The sequence below is a fragment of the Rana temporaria genome, chromosome 4 (genome assembly GCF_905171775.1).
Source record: "Rana temporaria chromosome 4, aRanTem1.1, whole genome shotgun sequence".
NCBI classification, from domain to species: Eukaryota; Metazoa; Chordata; class Amphibia; order Anura; family Ranidae; genus Rana; species Rana temporaria.
In genome coordinates, this window is record NC_053492.1 from 282122393 (window position 1) to 282141976 (window position 19584).

General features: G+C 39.8%; 1 protein-coding gene across 3 annotated transcripts in view; it reads left to right on the forward strand.

The window, feature by feature from the left end:
- Window positions 1-19584, forward strand: part of NKAIN2 (sodium/potassium transporting ATPase interacting 2) — a 1108432-nt gene that overhangs the window by 816890 nt on the left and 271958 nt on the right. For all 3 annotated transcript variants that reach the window (XR_005748699.1, XM_040350350.1, XM_040350351.1), the window contains exon 4: window positions 10469-10669. Coding sequence is in view for 2 of the 3 variants with exons in the window: in XM_040350350.1 (XP_040206284.1) it covers window positions 10469-10669 (201 nt within the window). In the remaining variant the exon portion in view is untranslated. The remainder of the gene's footprint in view (window positions 1-10468; window positions 10670-19584) is intronic.

The window sequence follows — 19584 nt, forward strand, 5'->3', positions numbered from 1 at the left end:
TTAGCAGCTTCCCCTTCACTCACATCAAAGTGACATTTTACGTTTTTTTTTCAGGGTTCAGGCAAGTAGATCAGAGTAGTGAGTTAAAAGAAACACAGGTATATCATTATACAGTATGTGTTGTGCAGAATACTTCTTACTAGTAATTAGGAAATTGGCATGGGTTATATTTGTAGGGGAATCCATGAGCCAAGTCTAAAATCTGCAAATCCTGAACATACAGTACTTTTCAAACATCATCGAGGTCAAATAATGAATAATTATATATGTATCAGTTTTTTTCCAGGCCAATTTTCAAGCTTTTATATAAAGGGAATGAGTAGATGGGCAATGCCATGGGAAGCATGTACCAATGCAATAAAAAAAGCAGATCTTTTAAGAAGGAATCAATGGAAAGAATACAAATATACAATTCCTTTAAATAAAAAAATTTGGGGGTGCATTAATCCTGCACTTGAAGTGGACTTTCCAAACAATTAGGTAGATTCATAGAGATGGGCTTAACTTTGCGGCGGCATAGCTTAGCCTGTTTAGGCTACGCCGCCATAAGTTAGCGAGGCAAGTACTTGGGGCCAGATTCACGTAGAATCGCGGCGGCGTAACTTATCCTAGATAAGTTACACCGCCGCAATTTTTCATCGCAAGTGCCTGATTCACTCCGGCGCAAGGCGGGCCAATTCAAATGGGCGTGTGCCATTTAAATTAGTCGCGCTGCCGCGCTGGACCTACTGCGCATGCTCCGTTTCCTAACTCCCGCCGTGACGTAATTTTTTTGAACGGCGACGCGCGTAGCGTACTTCCGTATTCCCGGACGGCTTACGCAAACGACGTTGATTTTTAAATTTCGACGCGGGAACGACGGCCATACTTTAGACAGCAATACACTTGCTGACTAAAGTCAGGGCACCAAAAAAAACTTTGCGACAGGAAACTTGACTAGCGGCGACGTAGCGAACACGAAAAACCGTTGTGGATCCGCCGTAACTACTAATTTGCATACCCGACGCTGGTTTACGACGCAAACTCCCCCCAGCAGCGGCCGCGGTACTGCATCCTAAGATCCGACAGTGTAAAACTATTACACCTGTCGGATCTTAGGGATATCTATGCGTAACTGATTCTATGAAGGACCTCATACTTGCTGCATCTCACTTTCCTGGCCAGCCAGATTGCAAGTCTGGATAAAATCTGGTATGAATTTTTAGGGGTCCCTAGACTTTTTTTTGTTTTTTTGCGTGACCAGCCCCCCCCCTCAAAATGCATGCCAAAACAAACAGAGATAGAAACAGAGATACGACGGCGTATCAGGAGAAACGCCGTCGTGTCTCATTTGTGAATCTGGCCCTTGATTCTCAAAGTACTTGCCTGCTAAGTTACGGCGGCGTAGCCTAAAGCGGGCGGGCGTAAGGGTGCCTAATTCAAATGTGTATAAGGGGCCGGGCACATTGATTAAGGGGGCGGGGCCCCTATGCCCCTTATGAACAGGCTGCCACTGATGCAAAGATAATTGGTCAATAGCAAATATAGGAGCTGGTAGTGAATGTTTGTGCTTAGTTGTGGAACAGTTTCTGTGCTCAATTGACAAACAGATATTGTATGTGAAGTCTATTTCACCATTAGCAGACATACTGTAGATGTGGAATTCACTGTACATCACAAATCCATATTCTTCTTTGTGGTTCACATCTACACTGGATCTTGAAAGAAGAAGTTAATTCAATATATTTTTCTTTGTAATATACTTTATGCTGTGAATGTACAGCATTTCTTAAATCTATATTCTTCTTCTGTTTCACTCCATTTTAATACAACACTTGCACACATTCCCAACAATGACCTGACCTAGATTTCAGAAGCAGGCTTTACATTCCTGCAGGCTTAGATAACTATAGCAGGTTCACTAGGACCCATGTTCGCTTCACAAAAGGTGAAAAGTAACTTTTATCAAACCTTGAATGCTGCCATACAATATTTCTATAACTAGAGGAAAACTGTTGTAAAACAAGAATGACCTAGTTCTGTCTAATTCTTCCCACAGTAGTTGCTGCTTCTGTTTTAATTGCTTACATCAGTTCAGAGCTTTATCATATTAGATCTTTTCTTAAGCGGCATAATAAGTTGTTGGCAAATTGTATGAGAAATATAAATATTTTTAAAATGTCATTTGTGTATAGTTTACTTTTTTGTTATCTCCACGGTTTACAAAAAATGCTTTCTGAGTTAAGTTAAAGGTAATTAGATCCTTTGAGTAACTATAGAAAATCAGTTTTCTTATCTACCACCAAGAAATATAGAATTTTTAAAGTGGTTCTTAAGCTTAACCTTTTTGTTATCTTAAACACAGCTAAAGGGTAAACAAAGCATCCATCCAAAACTATTTAAAAACATATATCTTTAGCAATCATTACAATATTTAAAGCAGAGTTCCGGACACAATTTCACTTTTTAAATATAAATACCCCTGTAATACACAAGCTTAATGTATTCTAGTAAAGTTAGTCTGTAAACTAAGGTCCGTTTTGTTAGGTTGTTACAGCATTTAGACACTTTATAAAATAGAAATTGACTGGGGCCATCTTAAGTGTGGGCATCATGAAGCCAGACTGTATGACTTCCTGGATTTCAGCCTTGCAGATCTAGCACATGCTCAGTGCTGCACAAGCAGTGTCAGATCAGGTTTCAGCACCTGTGCTGTCCAAGTCACATGATTCTTTGAGACTGGGGAGTGCACAGACTCCTGGAAAGTTAAGCCCACTACATTCCCTGGAGTCTGTGCGGTGTAGGTTAGGAAGCATTAAGCACATAGGTGCAGGAAGTGGGAAGATTAACTATTCTACCTAGCAACAACACTTTGAAGGCAAAAATTTTTTTTTTCGTAAAGGACTAATGACATTTTTTTTAAAACTACTGATGTAATGTTATATTTATGGGTGGAACTCCACTTTAATAAAGTTTTTTTAGAAGCATGCTTAGCAATCCTCTGATTTATTCAGAACAACTTCTTGCAGAGGAAGCTCTCTCCCAGCTATCAAGTGATGAGTCTGCAGAACTACATGTCCCATGATGCATTATGCTACCGCACATTTTTACCACGTCACTTCTACACTAGCTGACACAAGGACGAGCAGGATCCCCATCAGCTGAAGAAAGAAGCTTTCTGAAGCTCCACCCAGGCACGCCCATTTCCCCCCTGCCAGCCGCTCCCATACTTACATACCAAGACTCAAGTGTTAGAACACCCATATGTAGTCCTTAAGCTGGGGGTGTGCATGCACATGTGCCACCATGGGATCTGAGCTGAATAGGGGGAGTAGAAAGGAAGAGTTAGGCGGAAGTGACCCAAATAAAGTAAAAAATCACATACAAAGGAGCATCAGAGAAACATCAGGTCAGCTTTACTGATTTATGCTGTGCATGAATAACTTCATTATAAACACTTTTACATTTCTAGTAAAGTTGGTGGCTCATCCAGTGTCAGTCATAGACGCCATATTTTCGCCAAATTGTTTAGGAAAGGCAACCTTTATCAGTTTAACCTCCCTGGCGGTATGATTCTTTCAGAAAAAACATGCTGAAAGCGGTACCGTTATTATTTGCAAGGAAATTTGGCGTTTTATATTGTAGGTCTGTCATTTTTAGAAATAACTCACTTAAATCTGACCAAACAAGCTTCTAATAGGCATCCCGGGTATGACATTTTTTTAAAAACAAAATTATAAATTATAATATAATAAATAATTATAAATAATTATAACAAATAATAATATAATTATAATAAAAATTATTCAATAATGTAATCAAATCAAAATCACTGAAATTTGCTAAGTTGCAGAATTGTTGCTGTCATTATTTTTTTTTTATGACGAATTTCCCCACAAATCGCTATCGCACAATTCTGCAAGTGATTATAGTTTATTATCGCTGTTTTTTAGCTGATCTAAAACAATTTTTGACATAAAGGGACACTTTTGGTTGCTATGGACAATCTACAGTTTGCAGGGAAAAAAAACGTTTTTATTATATAAAATGACATGCATGACACAGGACAGACCACTAGGGACAGGGGGTGTGTGTTTTTTTTACATACAGTACTGTAATCTATAAGATTACATTATACTGTATGTATAGTGTTTGTTTACTTTTTTGAATTTGGCGCCGTTCTCCGTCCCTGTGCGTCGTAACGTCGCAGGGAACGGAGATCGGCGTCACACGGAGGCACTGTTTGAATCGAGCGAGGTCCTGCTCGCTCACACAGCGCGGTGGCATCGCTGGATCCAGGGACAAGGTAAGTAACTTTGCCTGTGGATCTAGCGAGGCAAGCCCGAGTCTGACTCGGGGTTACCGCTCGCAGCAGGAAAATCTAACCCCGAGTCAGACTCGGGAACACCGCCAGGCAGGTTAATAGAGCAGCTAGTCCAGATAGCCAAAAATGAATAACACAAAACAATTAAAAAATAATTCAGAATAAATACATTTTTAAGCAAAAAAGAAAAACATAAAATGTGTATAAGACCTGAAAGAACCTAAAACAGCTATTGAACTTAGTTTTGGTGTACCTAGGGGTACAACAACATCACATATTTGTGGCACAAACCAAAATGCTGCTCAAAAATATAAGCATGGTATTAGGTTTGATTGACCAAAGCTGCAGAGTGCAAAATCTGATGCAGCCATGCATGGTAGCAATCAGCTTCTAACTTCAACTTGTTCAATTAAGCTTTGACACAAAAATCTAAGAGGCTGATTGGTTTCTATGCAGATTTAACATCTACTTATACCTATAAATTGTGCACTCTCCAGTTATAATAAATACCCCCATTGTGTCCAACTGAAAGAACACAGAATTACCTGACAGACCTAATACAAATTTTATTATTTGGCAGTTTTTATTCATGAGACTTAGCTCAAGTGTTTCTTTTTATAGGTATAAGTAGATGTTAACACATGTAATTAATACTATCATCTTTTTAAAGATTTAAAAGTTATATTTCTGTTTATTATTTGTAATTATATACTGTATGTTCAGGAAGAAGCCCTTTTTGCTTATAATATAAATGTTTTTTTTTTTTTTTTCCTGTACCACATCAATATGGTTGTGCACATTTTTTCATCAACCATTGAACTGCTCAGATCTACAAGGCCTGATGTATCGTTGTGTTCTTGCTAAAATCTGGAATTATTTCCCTACATTCCCCAATCACATTCAACATTTCAAGAAGGAGTAGAATATACATGGTTGCAAAGAAACGTCCAACTCTTTCCAAGAACATATTCATATACATAAGATAATGTATGTGGGGATTTAATGTAGTGAGTTTATCACAAAGCAAATTCTCCTGGTCACCTATTGTTTGAAAAAACAATAAACTGTCCTGATGGCAGCCAATAAAAGTAGGTGAGGTTGTTATTTATCATATTGATAGCCTCCAGAAAAATAAACATCCAAATGAAATTTGTTTATCAGACCAGAATAAAAGCTTTCAATAATTTTTTCTCACCAAAGATCAACATACTGCTTTTATGTTTTTTATCAAATGTGTTACATGATGTGATCAAAACGACATAATCTATCTATCTAGATAAAGGGTATTTTTTTCTTTTTTGGGTGTGTGGAACATATATCAAGTTAATTTGTTCCAAACTTCTTTTAACAGAAGGAGGAAAATGATACAGAAATGAGAGAAGCAATGCTAAGGGAATGTTAGATGTCCAACCAAAATCAAATGTAGCTCTAGAGTACAATTAAAAACACTTTTGGCTGTACAGTACATACACTTTACCTTTTTTAAGAAGAAAGTCGTGGGGTACAACCATTGTTTCAATTTTTGTTAAAGTGGTAAAAATACCCAAAACAAAAATGTTATATTTTATATATTGCAACTTATTGATCCTTAAATGTAGCGGTTGCATTTGATTGTTTTTCCCTTTGTTTTAACTTGGTGATCCGGCTAGTAAAACACTCCTTGTATTAGGAGGGCTCAAATCCATTAGAGGAGCAACAAGGCCACCCATTTAGTGTTATATAATGTTAGATTAGTGTTATATACACTTTCAAATTTAGGTGAACTTGACAAACAAATTAAAGCTAAGTGACCCACAGTTTGCTTAGTGGGCTGCTCAGACTCGATCACTATGGGGAGTAGTGTGAGTGATGCTGGAAGTATGCTGCAGGAGTGCCAGCAAGGAAGTGAGCTTTTCCCGGTTCCTGTAGTCACTGGAATTCGGAGAGGAAAAATCCCTGGTGCCTTACATGCACAGAGTCCTATGGTGGTATGAGAGAGACAACCTCAACCTGGGCTCCCACCAGGCCATGTCTCCCAATGTCCCCCCCCCGAGCTTAGTCATGGGGTTTACATTTCTCAATGGAACTTTCTGGCCGAAAACTCTAAACTCGCCTAAAGCAAACAAGATGCAAAAATGCTCTATTTGACTTACATTTAGACATGGATCAACAAAAAAGATACTATAAAGAAAAAATATTATGTCTACAATTGGAGATCCATTGATCCATCGGTGCTTGCTTTTTAAAAAAAATAAAATGTATTTGAGTTTTCGAGAAACAACATATTAGACGGGTCAACATGTGATTAAAACAGTGTATGCCTTATATCCGGAAAGATAAGCATCACCGTGAAGGCGTCTATGAGGGAGAGGGGGGAGAAGAGAAGGGGAGAAAGGTAGGAAGCGCAGGGAGGGAGAGAGAGAGGAGAGAGGGGAAGGGGGAGAGTGAACCCAAGCTGAGTTTACATAACTAGAGCTATCAGAGAGTTTGGACAGTCTAATAGAGAGGTATAAACATAAGTAATGAGACACATAACCTAAAACATGGTCCCTGTAAGTCTCCTGTTTTTTTTTCCTGTGTTGGTGTGGCCTAATCATACCCCATTATGGATAGGATCTACTTGGTCTCCATGGTGTTAGTTCCATAGTGTAGGGTACAATAGGTGGTTAGGAGAAAAATTATGATATGTGGCCTTGACATCAGTCTTGCAAGGATGTGGTAATTGGTGTGGGTGTAAGAGCCTCCTTGGTGTGATTTTCTTTGACTGTAAATGATCAGATCTAGTTTTTCATCCTGAGGAGATTTAGTAAGTCCATTTTTAGATCTTTGATGATGGGAGGGAGGGAAAGGGTCCACTTTTTAAGAATTGCTCTCCTGGCTACCTTGTAGCATGTAGACAGCCATGCTTTGTGGCATTGGTTAAAAGCTTCTAGCAATCCAAATAATAGGGGGTAAATGTTCTTGTGGGGGTGAAGTCCGGTAACTATCACCACATACTGTTCAACTTGGTTACAGAAGTGTGATATGAGAGGGCAAGACAAAAGCATGTGAAGTAGGGAAGGTCTGCATTCATTGCATAAAGGGCAGTGAGAGTGATCCAGAAAGACTTTGGAGGGTGAATGAGGAATATAGGCCCTATGGAGGATTTTGTATTGTTATTTACGCCAGAGCCCAATGGTTACGTAAGTGCATGTGGTATTGGAGCCTGCCATGCTAAGGGTTAATGCCTCTGGAAATTGGAAGTCCTTATTCCATGAGGTGTAAGAGGTGGAGTAGACTGGTTTTGTGACGAGCGAGTTCAAAGGTTTATAGAGATCTGCGATTTTATGATGTGTCGGTCCAGGAAGGTGTCCAGCAGGGAGTTTTTGAAGCGTAAGTTTCTGGGGGGGCATATGCTGGCCATAAAACTGGTTGATTGGTGGATGTGTAGCAGATGGCGGTGGGTAACTTGAACAGATGTAGGATTTGTTGAAGAGGGGGGGGGGTTTTCCTGAGAAGGCATTAAATTATTCAGCAAAAGTGAATAGACCGTGTGAGGCCCGTGTGGAGAATGCTGAGTGATGCTGCACCTGAGGAAACAGAGGATGGCCTCATATAGAAAGATGGTGAGTCATATGAGGGGAAATTTCAATTTTTTTTTCCAATCTCTCTCCAGGCCACCAGTGTGTCCCAGATAAGGTGATTATGTTTCAGTGGGGCAATATCGATCTGGTTCCACAATGCAGCAATGCAGGAAGACCACAGAGGCCTGGCATTTAAGTCTCCAGCTCATAGTTGAAATATCTGGAAGCTTGTGTTATCCAGTCCAGCCCTACTTTCAAGAGACATGATAGAGCTGCATATTTGGAAGATCAGCTCCCCCTTGGTGTTTTGGAAGGTAGAGTTTCTGCAGAGATATGCAAGGTCTGCCACATTTCCATAGAAAGATGGAGAGGGCCTTCTGTAGTTTCTGAATGTCCTTGTGTTTTAATAGGAGAGGGTTCGTCTGGAGAGGGTAAAGCTTTCTAGCTCTGCACTGATTTTGAATAGGGCAGGGAGGAAGTTGAGTTGGTAGAGTGAGGAAGGTACCTTGCCTATTTTTATCCCCAAGTATGTAATGTGGCTTTTAGCGATTGGGAAGACCGTGCATGTGAGCTCAGGTAAGTTAAGGGGGGGGGTGAGGGGGATACTGATGCCTAAACATTTTTTACCCTAATGCAAGGAATGCATTAAACACTTGCTTACTGGGCACCAATATTCAGCTTTCAGTGCTGTCACACTTTGAATAACGATTGCGCAGCCATGCAATGCTGTACCCATTTTTTTACACACAAATAGAGCTTTATTTTGGTGGTATTTAATCACTACTGGGATTTTTATTTTTTCATAGTTTCATCGTTTTTTCTAAAATTTTGCAAACATGTAATTTTTCTCCTTCATTGATATGCACTGATGAGGCTGCACTGATGGGCACTGATAGGTTGCATCAATAGGCACAGATAAGGCGGCACTGATGGCCACTGATAAGACGGCACTGATGAGGCACTGATGGGCCCTGATAGGTGACACTAATGGGTGGCACTGATGGATGGCACTAATGGGCACTGATAGGTGGCAGTGATGGACACTGATGGGCACTGGTAGGTGGCACTGATGGGGAGCACTGGTGATGAGGCACTGATTGGTGACATTGATAGGTGACACTGTGGGCACTGATAGGTGGCACTGTGGGCACTGGTGGGTGGCACTGTGGGCACTGGTAGGTGGCACTGGTGGGCATAGATGACTTTGCAGTTGCTCTCCTCGATCGGGACTAATGTCCCTCTGACAGCCGCCGGTAATCTGCTTTTTTTTCCTCCTCGTTATTACCGACTCTGTTTACATCACATGATTAGCTGTCATTGGCTGACAGCTGTTCAAGTGGTAAGGGTCGGGACCGACCCCTTACTCTGATCTGTGATCAGGCGAGTCTCATAAACTCGCTGATCACAGAGCACGCCGCGCATGCCCTGCAGGGCGCGAGCAGGCCACTCAAGCACGGGAGGATGTCTATTGACGCCCTCCCGGCAAAGTAGGTTCGCACTGTAGCCGTCATTCGACTATAGCGTGGACGGGAAGGGGTGAAGGTAAAAAATGTTTAAGCTTTATAACCACTTTAATGTATGCTGTTTGCCAAATTATTAAAAGTACTTGGGTTAAATTGTGCTCATCCTATCACTAGGCTGCATAACACCATATATTGGCCATTAGGAAAGAAATGTATATCATGTATATTGGGTAATTTTTAAGTAAAAAACATGTTCAAATATAGCAGTATTAATTCTTATGCAACTGTTATTGTTTCTTTGTAATCTATTTATATTAGACTATGATTCATTAATTTGTAAAAATAAATAGTTTGAAAGTATAAAAATGTATACTATAACCCATGTCTATAATATTTCTATAATCTCCCATTAAAGGGCATTTAGCCACAAAATAATTACCTGTATTCAGTAATCTACAGTAAAAATAGTAAACACTTTTTCAAATCATATGGCTTTTTATAGCATTTCATGCAAACCCTTAACCCCACTAATTTAAAGTGTTAATACATGCTCTGTGCCAAGCAGTAGCTGCTACACTCTTCCCCGAAGCATTGCTTCTAGAAATTGTTCTGTTGTTTTGAGATTCATGGATAGGAGATTTGGGATTTACTGCTTGACAGCTCCTGGGATAGGCCTGGGGTTAGGTGAAGTACCATGCGAACACATAATCCAAAAATAAGTAGAGGCAGGTTTCATAGCACCAAAGTCATCATTCAGAAGTACAAAGTCAGGAGAAGAATTAAAAAATGGAAGGGATCATGAGCACATGTGGTGGCAGAGAGACTCAATGCCAGATATATATTTTATATAATGTATGCAAAGCGTCTGTATTTAAATAACTTTAAGATATCTAGTCACCTGTATGCACATTACATTGTGTGTTATTCACTAAAGAATAAACTGTGTGATCTATGAGATAAGGCAACATTGGATGCCATTAATATTTGTGTACTTCATTACTGCTGTTTTCTTTTTTGAAAATCAAACTTTTCTTCTATAGGAGTGTATACCTCTTAAAATATAATTTTACATGTGTATGTTTCTCATCTGTTTGCAGTTTAAATACATACATGTTATATATATATATGTAAAATATATATGATTGTTTTATTTATTTTAGGAAAGAGACCTTTTTATGACATTTAATATATCAATGCATCGTTCCTGGTGGATGGAAAATGGTCCAGGATGCATGGTTACCTCAGTAACGCCAGCTCCAGAGTGGGCACCAGAAGATCATCGTTACATTACTATCTCTGAGTGCTTGCTAGAGTACCAGTATATAGAAGTGGCACACAGCTCCCTTCAGATCTTTTTTGCTGTAAGTAAACCGATTTTGTGCCTTAAAACATATTGCAGCTTGTATTGTTATTATTTAAGGATAAGAGAAAAAGTCTCCAAACAATGAATAAAGAGTTTTGTTGAAAGTAAAAAAATGTGCATTTAGAAATTCTATTGTTTAAATAGCTGGTAACTTGTTTTTTATGAGCAAAACAAAAACCCTTTTATCCTTCTATTTACAAAACTTTATAAAGTATAAAATAAATATATTGTGTCAGTTAGACTTCATATTAGATAGGAGCTTTGACTGGACTCTGGTGACATGCTTGAGTATATTGTGTGATGTCCCCTAAAACCAGGGGTTAAGTCCTGGGGAAAAAAGTGTGGGAACTCCCACCCAAGATCCACTCCCCCACCAAAAAAAAAAATGGTAAGCTCATATGCATAATTACTAAACCGCATGTTTTTTCGAAATCCCACGATAACTCGCGGCAGACCTCCGCAATGTCTCCTGGGAACAATGACAAAAGCTCAAGGATCATCGAGGAAGTGACGGAATACTACCTGATGAATCCATATACAGGAAGCGGCCAGTAACATAAAGGATTACTAAGGTTCGCCTGCCCCTGACAGTGACTCGAGCTGGGCATAGCCGCTTAGTGAAGGATTGGCTTGGGCGGCTCGGCTGCTCTCAGCTGCTCTAGTCCTGCAAAGGGAACTGCGTTCCTGCTCTGAAAAATGTGCAGGAACTCCGTTCCCACACGTTCCCGCAGGACTTGAGCCCTGCCTAAAACCACAATTTTGTGCCAGGGGACTTTTTGTAGGGGTTAGTTCTCGTTGTTCAGACACTGAAACCCCAAGCCAGTGAAAAAATATTACAGGAAATATATGATGTGAATGTTGGCAACCTTTTCAGCTGCACTGTTTTATCAGTTTCACATTGAAAAAGCTTTGTAATATTAAGGTGGCTCTACTATTTATCGATTATCATTAAATTGGTAGATCTAATGAAAGATGACCACCAGTGCAAAAATACATAGACAGTATGAGGATCACTACTGGATTTATATTTCCTACCCCTCAACAAGCTACCTCATTCGACTAGATAACCTTAGTAGCAAACAAAGAAGAGATATCATGGTCACATGAGGTAAGCTGAATCTGAGGAAGGAAAAATATAGATAACTGCACACACTGCTATACAGGCATACCCCACTTTTAAGCACCCAATGAGGTTTATTTACTAAAGCTGAAAAGCGCAAAATCAGGCTCACTTCTGCATAAAAACCAATGAGCTTCCAGGTTTTATTACCAAAGCTTAATTGAACAAGCTGGGGTTAGAAGCTCATTGGTTTCTATGTAGAAGTGAGCCCGATTTTGCGCTTTCCAGCTTTGGTAAATAAACTCCACTTGTTCCTAAAAGTGGAGTATGCCTGTATTATACCTACAACTAACAGGTATTGTAGAAGAGTATTCGCCTAGCAAGTTCTAAATATGCAGACCCAGAGTGGGTAAGTTGGTTACAATGCTTACTGTTAATTAAACACAACAGGACATCATGCTAATATGCAAGGCTGTGTTTCAAATAACAGGCCTGGGCAATAGGGTAAAAAATAAGGCAGCACTAAACCTCAAAATGTACAAACTGTGATTATTTTCCCAGAAAATTGTTTCTACACATCTGTGACCTCTTCAGGTAGAGAGTTGTAGTGGCATGGAGATACAGATGTTGAAAGTAGTCAATGTAGTTCAATAAACGAGAAAAATACTTTCCATTCCTTTGTTTATAGTATGTATAAAGAAGTGTGATCAAAATAAACGCGCCCTAATGACACACACCTCTGCGCTTAGGACTGTACAATAGAAGAGAATCACAGCTGCTGTTTAAAGAAGAAATATGACAAAGTATATATAATGTGTTTAAATATTAAGGTAAACCATAAATTATATATGAACAGCGCTCATGTGTGTATGACCCACACAGTGAATAAATAAACAAATGTAACACAATAAAAATCCAAATGATTCAAAACCCGTGACTGAAAGTGTTCATAAGCAAAGAATAACACGCCCCCGACATGTTTCGTCATAAACCTGACTTTTTCCCATGAATAAGTCAGGTTTATGACGAAACATGTCGGGGGCGTGGCTACAATTTGACCTTTGACCACCTACCAACGTGAGAGGCCAGTGCAGTGACTTGCTTGCGCTGTTCATATATAATTTATGGTTTACCTTAATATTTAAACACATTATATATACTTTGTTATAGTATGTATAGTTGAAAAATAGCTGTACGTATAAAGCATTCTACATTCTTCTCCAATAGCATATTCTAGTGGTATTTTTACTAAAGTAAGCACATGGCACACTGGGGTTGATTTTCTAAAACCGAAGAGTGCAAAATCTGGTGCACCATAGCCAATCAGTTTGTTCAATTAAGGTTTAAGAAAACCTGGAAGCTATGCAGAGCTGCACCAGATTTTGCTAACCCCAGTTTTAGTAAAAAAGCCCCACAGTGCATAGATTTACAAAAAAATGTTATCATTCAATTGCCTTAAGTTTAAATACATCCCTGCTAAAAGGACTACAGATTGGAAATCTATGTATGTGATCAACTTAACTAGGATTGTTGACCCAGGGAATAACAAATGTTCTTAGAGCATTAGGAAAGTTTTTTTTCCCTTATTGTAGAGAATTGCACCATGCTTTTTAAGAGTATTTTGCCTTTATGTGGGTTTAGGGTCTTGTGGATGCAAGCTTTCAATGTATTTGTCTATTGGTTTTAACTTGATGGGCGTGTGTTTTTTTTTTAGCCTGACTATGCAATTATATAATCAACCACAGTCAGTAGTGTTAGTTGTGAGGTTGATTTACTAAAACTGGAGAGCACAGAATCTGGTACAGCTCTGCATAGAAACCAATCAGCTTCCAGATTTTTTTGTCAAAGCTTAGAGTGTACTGTAACTCCTTTTGTTGAGAAAAAGCAATCCCCTCTTGGTGATCTGTGTACATTGCGAGGATTGTAACAAACTTTGTTGCAGATTCCTACCATTTGTTATTCTGAAGAAACTCCTGTGTGTTTGTCTGTATCCATGTGGAAAAGTGAGTCTAATGAGAGTGGTTTCATAATGATCAATCAGCTGTATCTGCAGGACTTTAATGAGGAAAGCTGCTGGGCCTGCATCCATTTAGACATGATTTCCTACTGGAAGTATCTCACCAAAAAAAAAAATAGTTGCATGAGATGCCTGATATCTGACTTGTATCTTAGTGCAGACTTCTAGGAAAATTGGTTAGCCAATTACAAAAGCAGGAAATTATGTTTCCACATTGCATTTTCAGAAAATTACAGGGCTGCAGGTTGGAAGGAAAGGTAATTTTTATTTGCTACCCCCCCCCCCCCCCCCTCCCTGCAAAAGTAGAGTTAGGGCTCTTTCACACGGAGCGGATCCGTATTGATCCGCCCCGTGTGTGTCCGTCGGCTCAGCGGGGATCATCCGTAAATCCCCGCTGAGCTGTTGGCGGACAGGGCGGTCCCCGCACACTGTGCAGAGACCGCCCTGTATTTCCTCCGCTTTCCCCTTATGGGGAATCGGATGAATACGGACCGTGTGTCCGTATTCATCCAATCCGTTCCGCCAGACGGAAGAAAAATAAGGGTTTCTTCCGTCTGAAAAAGCGGATCTTTGCGGACGCGGATGTTTGTGGACGTTAGCGGATGCATCCCATAGGGATGCATTACAAGTCCATAAATGGACTTGTAAAAAACAGTCCGTTCGTCCGCCCGTGTGAAAGGGCCCTTACTGTTTAACTGAACAAGCTGAAGTCAGAAACTGATTGGCTACCACGCACAGCTGCACCAGATTTTGGACATAGTTTTAGTAAATCAATCCCTGTGTGTCAGTGTAATATTTTTGCCATGTTCCAATGGTATTATTTTTACACTGTCAAACAACTATAAGTGAGTTTAACCGCTTCAGCCCCGGAAGAATTTACCCCCTTCCTGACCAGAGCACTTTTTGCGATATGGCACTGGATCACTTTAACTGACAATTGCGCAGTCGTGCGATGTTGCACCCAAACAACATTTTTTTCCCACAAATAGAGCTTTCTTTTGGTGGTATTTGATCACCTCTACAGTTTTATAAATATCCTCAAAAAATATATAAAAAACTAATTTTTTCCTCAGTTTAGGCCAATATGTATTCTTCTACATACTATTGGTAACAAAAAAATCGCAATAAGCGTATATTGATTGGTTTGAGCAAAAGTTATAGCATCCACAAATTAGGGGATAGGTTTATGGCATTTTTATTAGTTATTTTTTTTACTAGTAATGGCAGCAATCTTTTGACACTATTTTGCGACCATTGTCATTTATACAGCGAACAGTGCTGAAATTATTGCACTGATGTACATGACACTGGCATGAAAGTGGTTAAACATTAATTGGCGATCAAGGGGTTAAGTGTGTCCTAGGGAGTGATTCTAACTGTAGGGGGGATGGGCTACCACGGACATGATAGAGATTACTGCTCCCGATGACAGGGAGCAGTAGATCCCTGCCATGTCACTAGGCAGAACAGGGAGATGCATTGTTTACATAGGCATCTCCCCTTTCTGCCTCTCTGAGGCCCCGAGTTCCCAGGGGCACGGTCATAGAGAGCGCTGCAAATTTGCCCACCGCTGCCATTGTGCCAACGTATATCGGCGTGCAGCAGTCGGCAAGTGGTTAAACATCCTTTCTTTCACAGTATACATTTTTCCATATAACCTTTATGTTGTATTGAGAGCAAAACTACCTGTATGATTTTCAGGCATGCTTTATACATGGTTTGGAAATTTCCTACAGCAGACTGCTGAATCCCCCAGATGGTTTCTAGGTATAAAATATTTACACCTTATAAGATAAGCAGCTGTATGCTTGGAAATAATGAGGCATAAAAAGTGCTGATTGGCTTAGCTAATTTTTTACATATTTAGTAACCACTTACCGGTATAAGGATTTTCCAATTGCTGATTGCAGCCAATTGTTATACAGTAAGTTAAAGTAACTAAAAATTGTTAATTTTTTAGAACATAGTTCTAAATAGTCACTTACCGGTAAGTAATTATAACATTTTAACTTCTGGCCTCAATAAATAGACTCTTTTTTTGGAATAGTTTATTTGCTGTTTTTGCATATTGTTGGAAAAAAATACATTTTCCACAATGTTCTTCTTGGATTTTGCACACAGTAAACAAGCTATTTTAAAGCTGTGCTAAGCACATGAAACACATTTTCATTCAGATAATGAAGTACTTCATTAATCTGATAATTACAATGTAAAGCTTTTGTAATGAGCATGCACCAGGTTGATAATGACCCTGCCAACATTGCGTAACCCCAGTTCTTGTTTTTGGCTTGTTCATGTAACTCTGCTACGGTCATTATACTATTGGTACATGCCTTTAACTGAGAGTTTAATTAGCAAAGAAAATACCTATTTTAAGGATTTATTACCATCATCAACTGACTTTCCAGTGTTCAAGCTCAATGATTATTTCCACCAATCTGTAACAAGTATCAACATCTCAGTGCATGTGGCAAGAGATGCTTTGTAGTCACTTTCCATGGCAATAAACAATAACGTTTTAATGTAGTCATTTGGACTTCTCTCAGATCCACTATCTGTGCACCTCAGCTTCATTGTGCCCTGCCTCCTTCACTAATGATAGCTGCTCTGTGCTTCTTTCTGCACAATAAAAAAACAAACATAATGGAAAGATGAAAGCACACAGAACACATTTTGGTATAAGCTAATGGAAATGAGTGATTATTAATTTAATACAAATGTAACATTAGTTTGTTGTTACAAGCACAGCTTTAGTAAAAAAAAAAAAAAAAAATCTTAGAAAAAAAAAACTCTTACAATAAAACCTAGCAACCTATACTTTTTGATAGCAAGCAGTATCATATTTTTAACAGGTTTTTAACCATTCTCCACTGCAACAGACACCTTACGGAGTCACCCCTCAGTAGTAACTGCTGTTTTGAATGTGGGGTCTGGCTCATGTGTTTTTAACTTTGTACAGTTTTATGTGTAATAAACATTTTTTCTGATAATTTTTTTTAGGTAGATTCAGAAACAGTTAGGCCAGCTTATCAGTAGATAAGCCGACCTAACTCAGAATCTGCGCCGACCTATATTTAAGCGTATGCTCAAACAGAGATATGCTTAAACATATCTAAGATACGACGGCTTGCGCCATCCTATCTTAGATTGCAATATTTTGGATGGCCGCTAGGTGGCGTTTCCATTGCGGTCGGCGTAGAATATGTAAATGTGGGGATACGCCGATTCACGAACGTACGCCAGGCCGACGCAGTACTTTTACGCTGTTTACGTAAGAGATAGGCCACGTAAAGTTAGAGCTAGGCACTAGTGGAATAGTAATGTCAAGTATGGCCGCCGCTCCCGCCGCAAAATTCGAAATTTTTACGTCGTTTGCGTAAGTCGTCAAAGAATCGGGATTTACGTCGTTTACCTCCACGTCAAAATCAATAGCCCCGTACGGCGTACTTAGCCGCAATGCGCACTGGGAACTGTAGGCGCCTGGCGCATGCGCAGTAGCCAAAGAACTTCAAATACGTGAGGTCAAGCCTCATTACCATTAAACACGCCCCCCTCCAACCCATTTGAATTAGGCGCCCTTACGCCCGCCGCGTTTACACTACACCGCCCTAAGTAAGGAGGTAAGTGCTTTGAGAATCATGTACTTGCCTCTCTTACTTAAGGCGGCGTAGTGTAAACACGCTAGGCTACGCCGCCGCAAATTAGCGCGCCCCTACCTGAATCTACCTATATGTGTTATGTTATCAGTACCGAGAAAGTCCAACCAAAACCCCCTTTCTAGGTGACCATTTACTGGTTTAAGCGGTACTAGCAGCTGCCACCATATGTTCACCTGGTCCCTATTGCTCTATAATTTTAACACAAACAAATGCAGACAAGTATTACAAACAACCTGTATGACACCGGTCCTATTCTGTGCTATTTATATTGAAATGTATTTGAGCTGGCAACTCTATAAAAAAAAAAATGGCAGACCATGCAACAGCTATGGCCTCCAGCAGCACAGGGGCCCAGTACTACCTGGCTACATAGTGGTTCATCCTGTCGACAATGTTTCTTGGTAAAATATGTGCATACTGTGCATTTATTTCAGATCTGTTATGTAAGCAATCGGTATGCTGCATTTTTTAACATAATTTCTATTTAAAGCTTGGTTCCTATCAGATTACAAAAAAAAGGACATATGTATGTACACCTCCTCCGTATATTCAGGAATTAATGCCATTTAAGTCTAGGGAGATTGTAATAGGAAGCAATACTTACCATGGTTCTGGGCACTCTCCTTAACTCCCATTGTTGTGGTTGGGCCCTCGACATAATGATATACAATGCAAGACCCATGGTGGCCATTATAGCCGGTAACATAGGTGAGGGGGCAGTCACATGACCAAAGAAGAGAAGCAACTTCTGGGAATTTATCATCAATACAAGAACCAGCGGGGAAGAACCCTGCGATACTATGAATTAAAGTACCGTATTTATCTTCATATAGCGCGCACCGGCGTATAGTGCGCACCCCCAACCTAGAAGGGAAATTTCAGGAAAAAAAAGAAAATACTTACAGTTTGAAAGCCCCTCGTGGGTGTCTTGCCCGGCGTCCATCGGCGGCCTTGTCCAGTCCGGCGTCTGTCTGCGGCCTTGGTGGTGTCCTCCCCGCTTCTCCCGCGCTGTTTTTGAGCCGATCCCCACTTCCCGCGCTGTGTTTGAACGCCGCCGACATATACCGAGTGCAGTACACTCGGGCACGCTCGGCTCCTCTCGCATAAAGGCTAGGAGGCGGCACAGGGCGTGACCGCGAGTGGAGCCGAGCCTGGCCGAGTGTACCCGAGTGTACTGCGCTCGGTATATGTCGGTGGCGACATTCAAACACAGCGTGGGAAGTGAGTATCGGCGTATATCGCGCACCCACTATTTTCCCCTTATTTTAAGGGGAATAAAGTGCGCGGTATACGCCGATAAATACGGTAATTAATATCCCCCTGTATAAGAAAGAAGAAGAAAGAAGGCAAAAACAGGGGAAGAGAAAATGATAGAGGAAGTAGACAGAAATAAGCACTCCAGTCACTCTTTGTTACATACTGGTAACTACATTATCTTACATGTATGGAATACTCGTTAGGATGAGAGCTTTTATTTGTTCAATTTTTTTGCAATAATAAAAAAACTGTGAAAAAAGGTAAAAAAAAAAGTTAAATCACTGTAAGCAAACAACAGTTAAATCCGCGCACCAAAAAATAATCAAAATAACACTAATTAAATAAACTAAACTTCTTTAACCCCTTCCATACAGGGCCAATTTTTAGTTTTCAGCGCTGTTGCACTTTGAATGACAATTGCGTGGTCATGCAACACTGTACCCAAACGAAATCTTTATGTTTTTTCCCCCCCACAAATAGAGCTTTCTTTTGGTGGTCATCTCTGCGGTTTTTATTTTTTGCTATAAACAAAAGAAGAGCGAAATTTACACAGTGTTTTACTTTTTTATTTAATAAATATCACAATTTATTTTAAAAAAATAATTTTTTTTACCTCAGTTTAGGCCGCTACGTATTCTTCTACATATTTTAGGTAAAAAAAAAAAATCGCAATAATCGTATATTGATTGGTTTGTGCAAAAGTTCTAGCGTATACAAAATAGGTGATAGATTTATGGCATTTTTATTTTATTAATTTTTTTACTAGTAATGGCGGCGATCTGCAATTTTTTTTATTGTGACCGGGACATTGTGGCGAACACATCGGACACTTTTGACATGTTTTTGGGACCATTCACATTTATACAGTGATTAGTGCTATAAATATGCACTGATTACTGTGTAAATGTGACTGGCAGAGA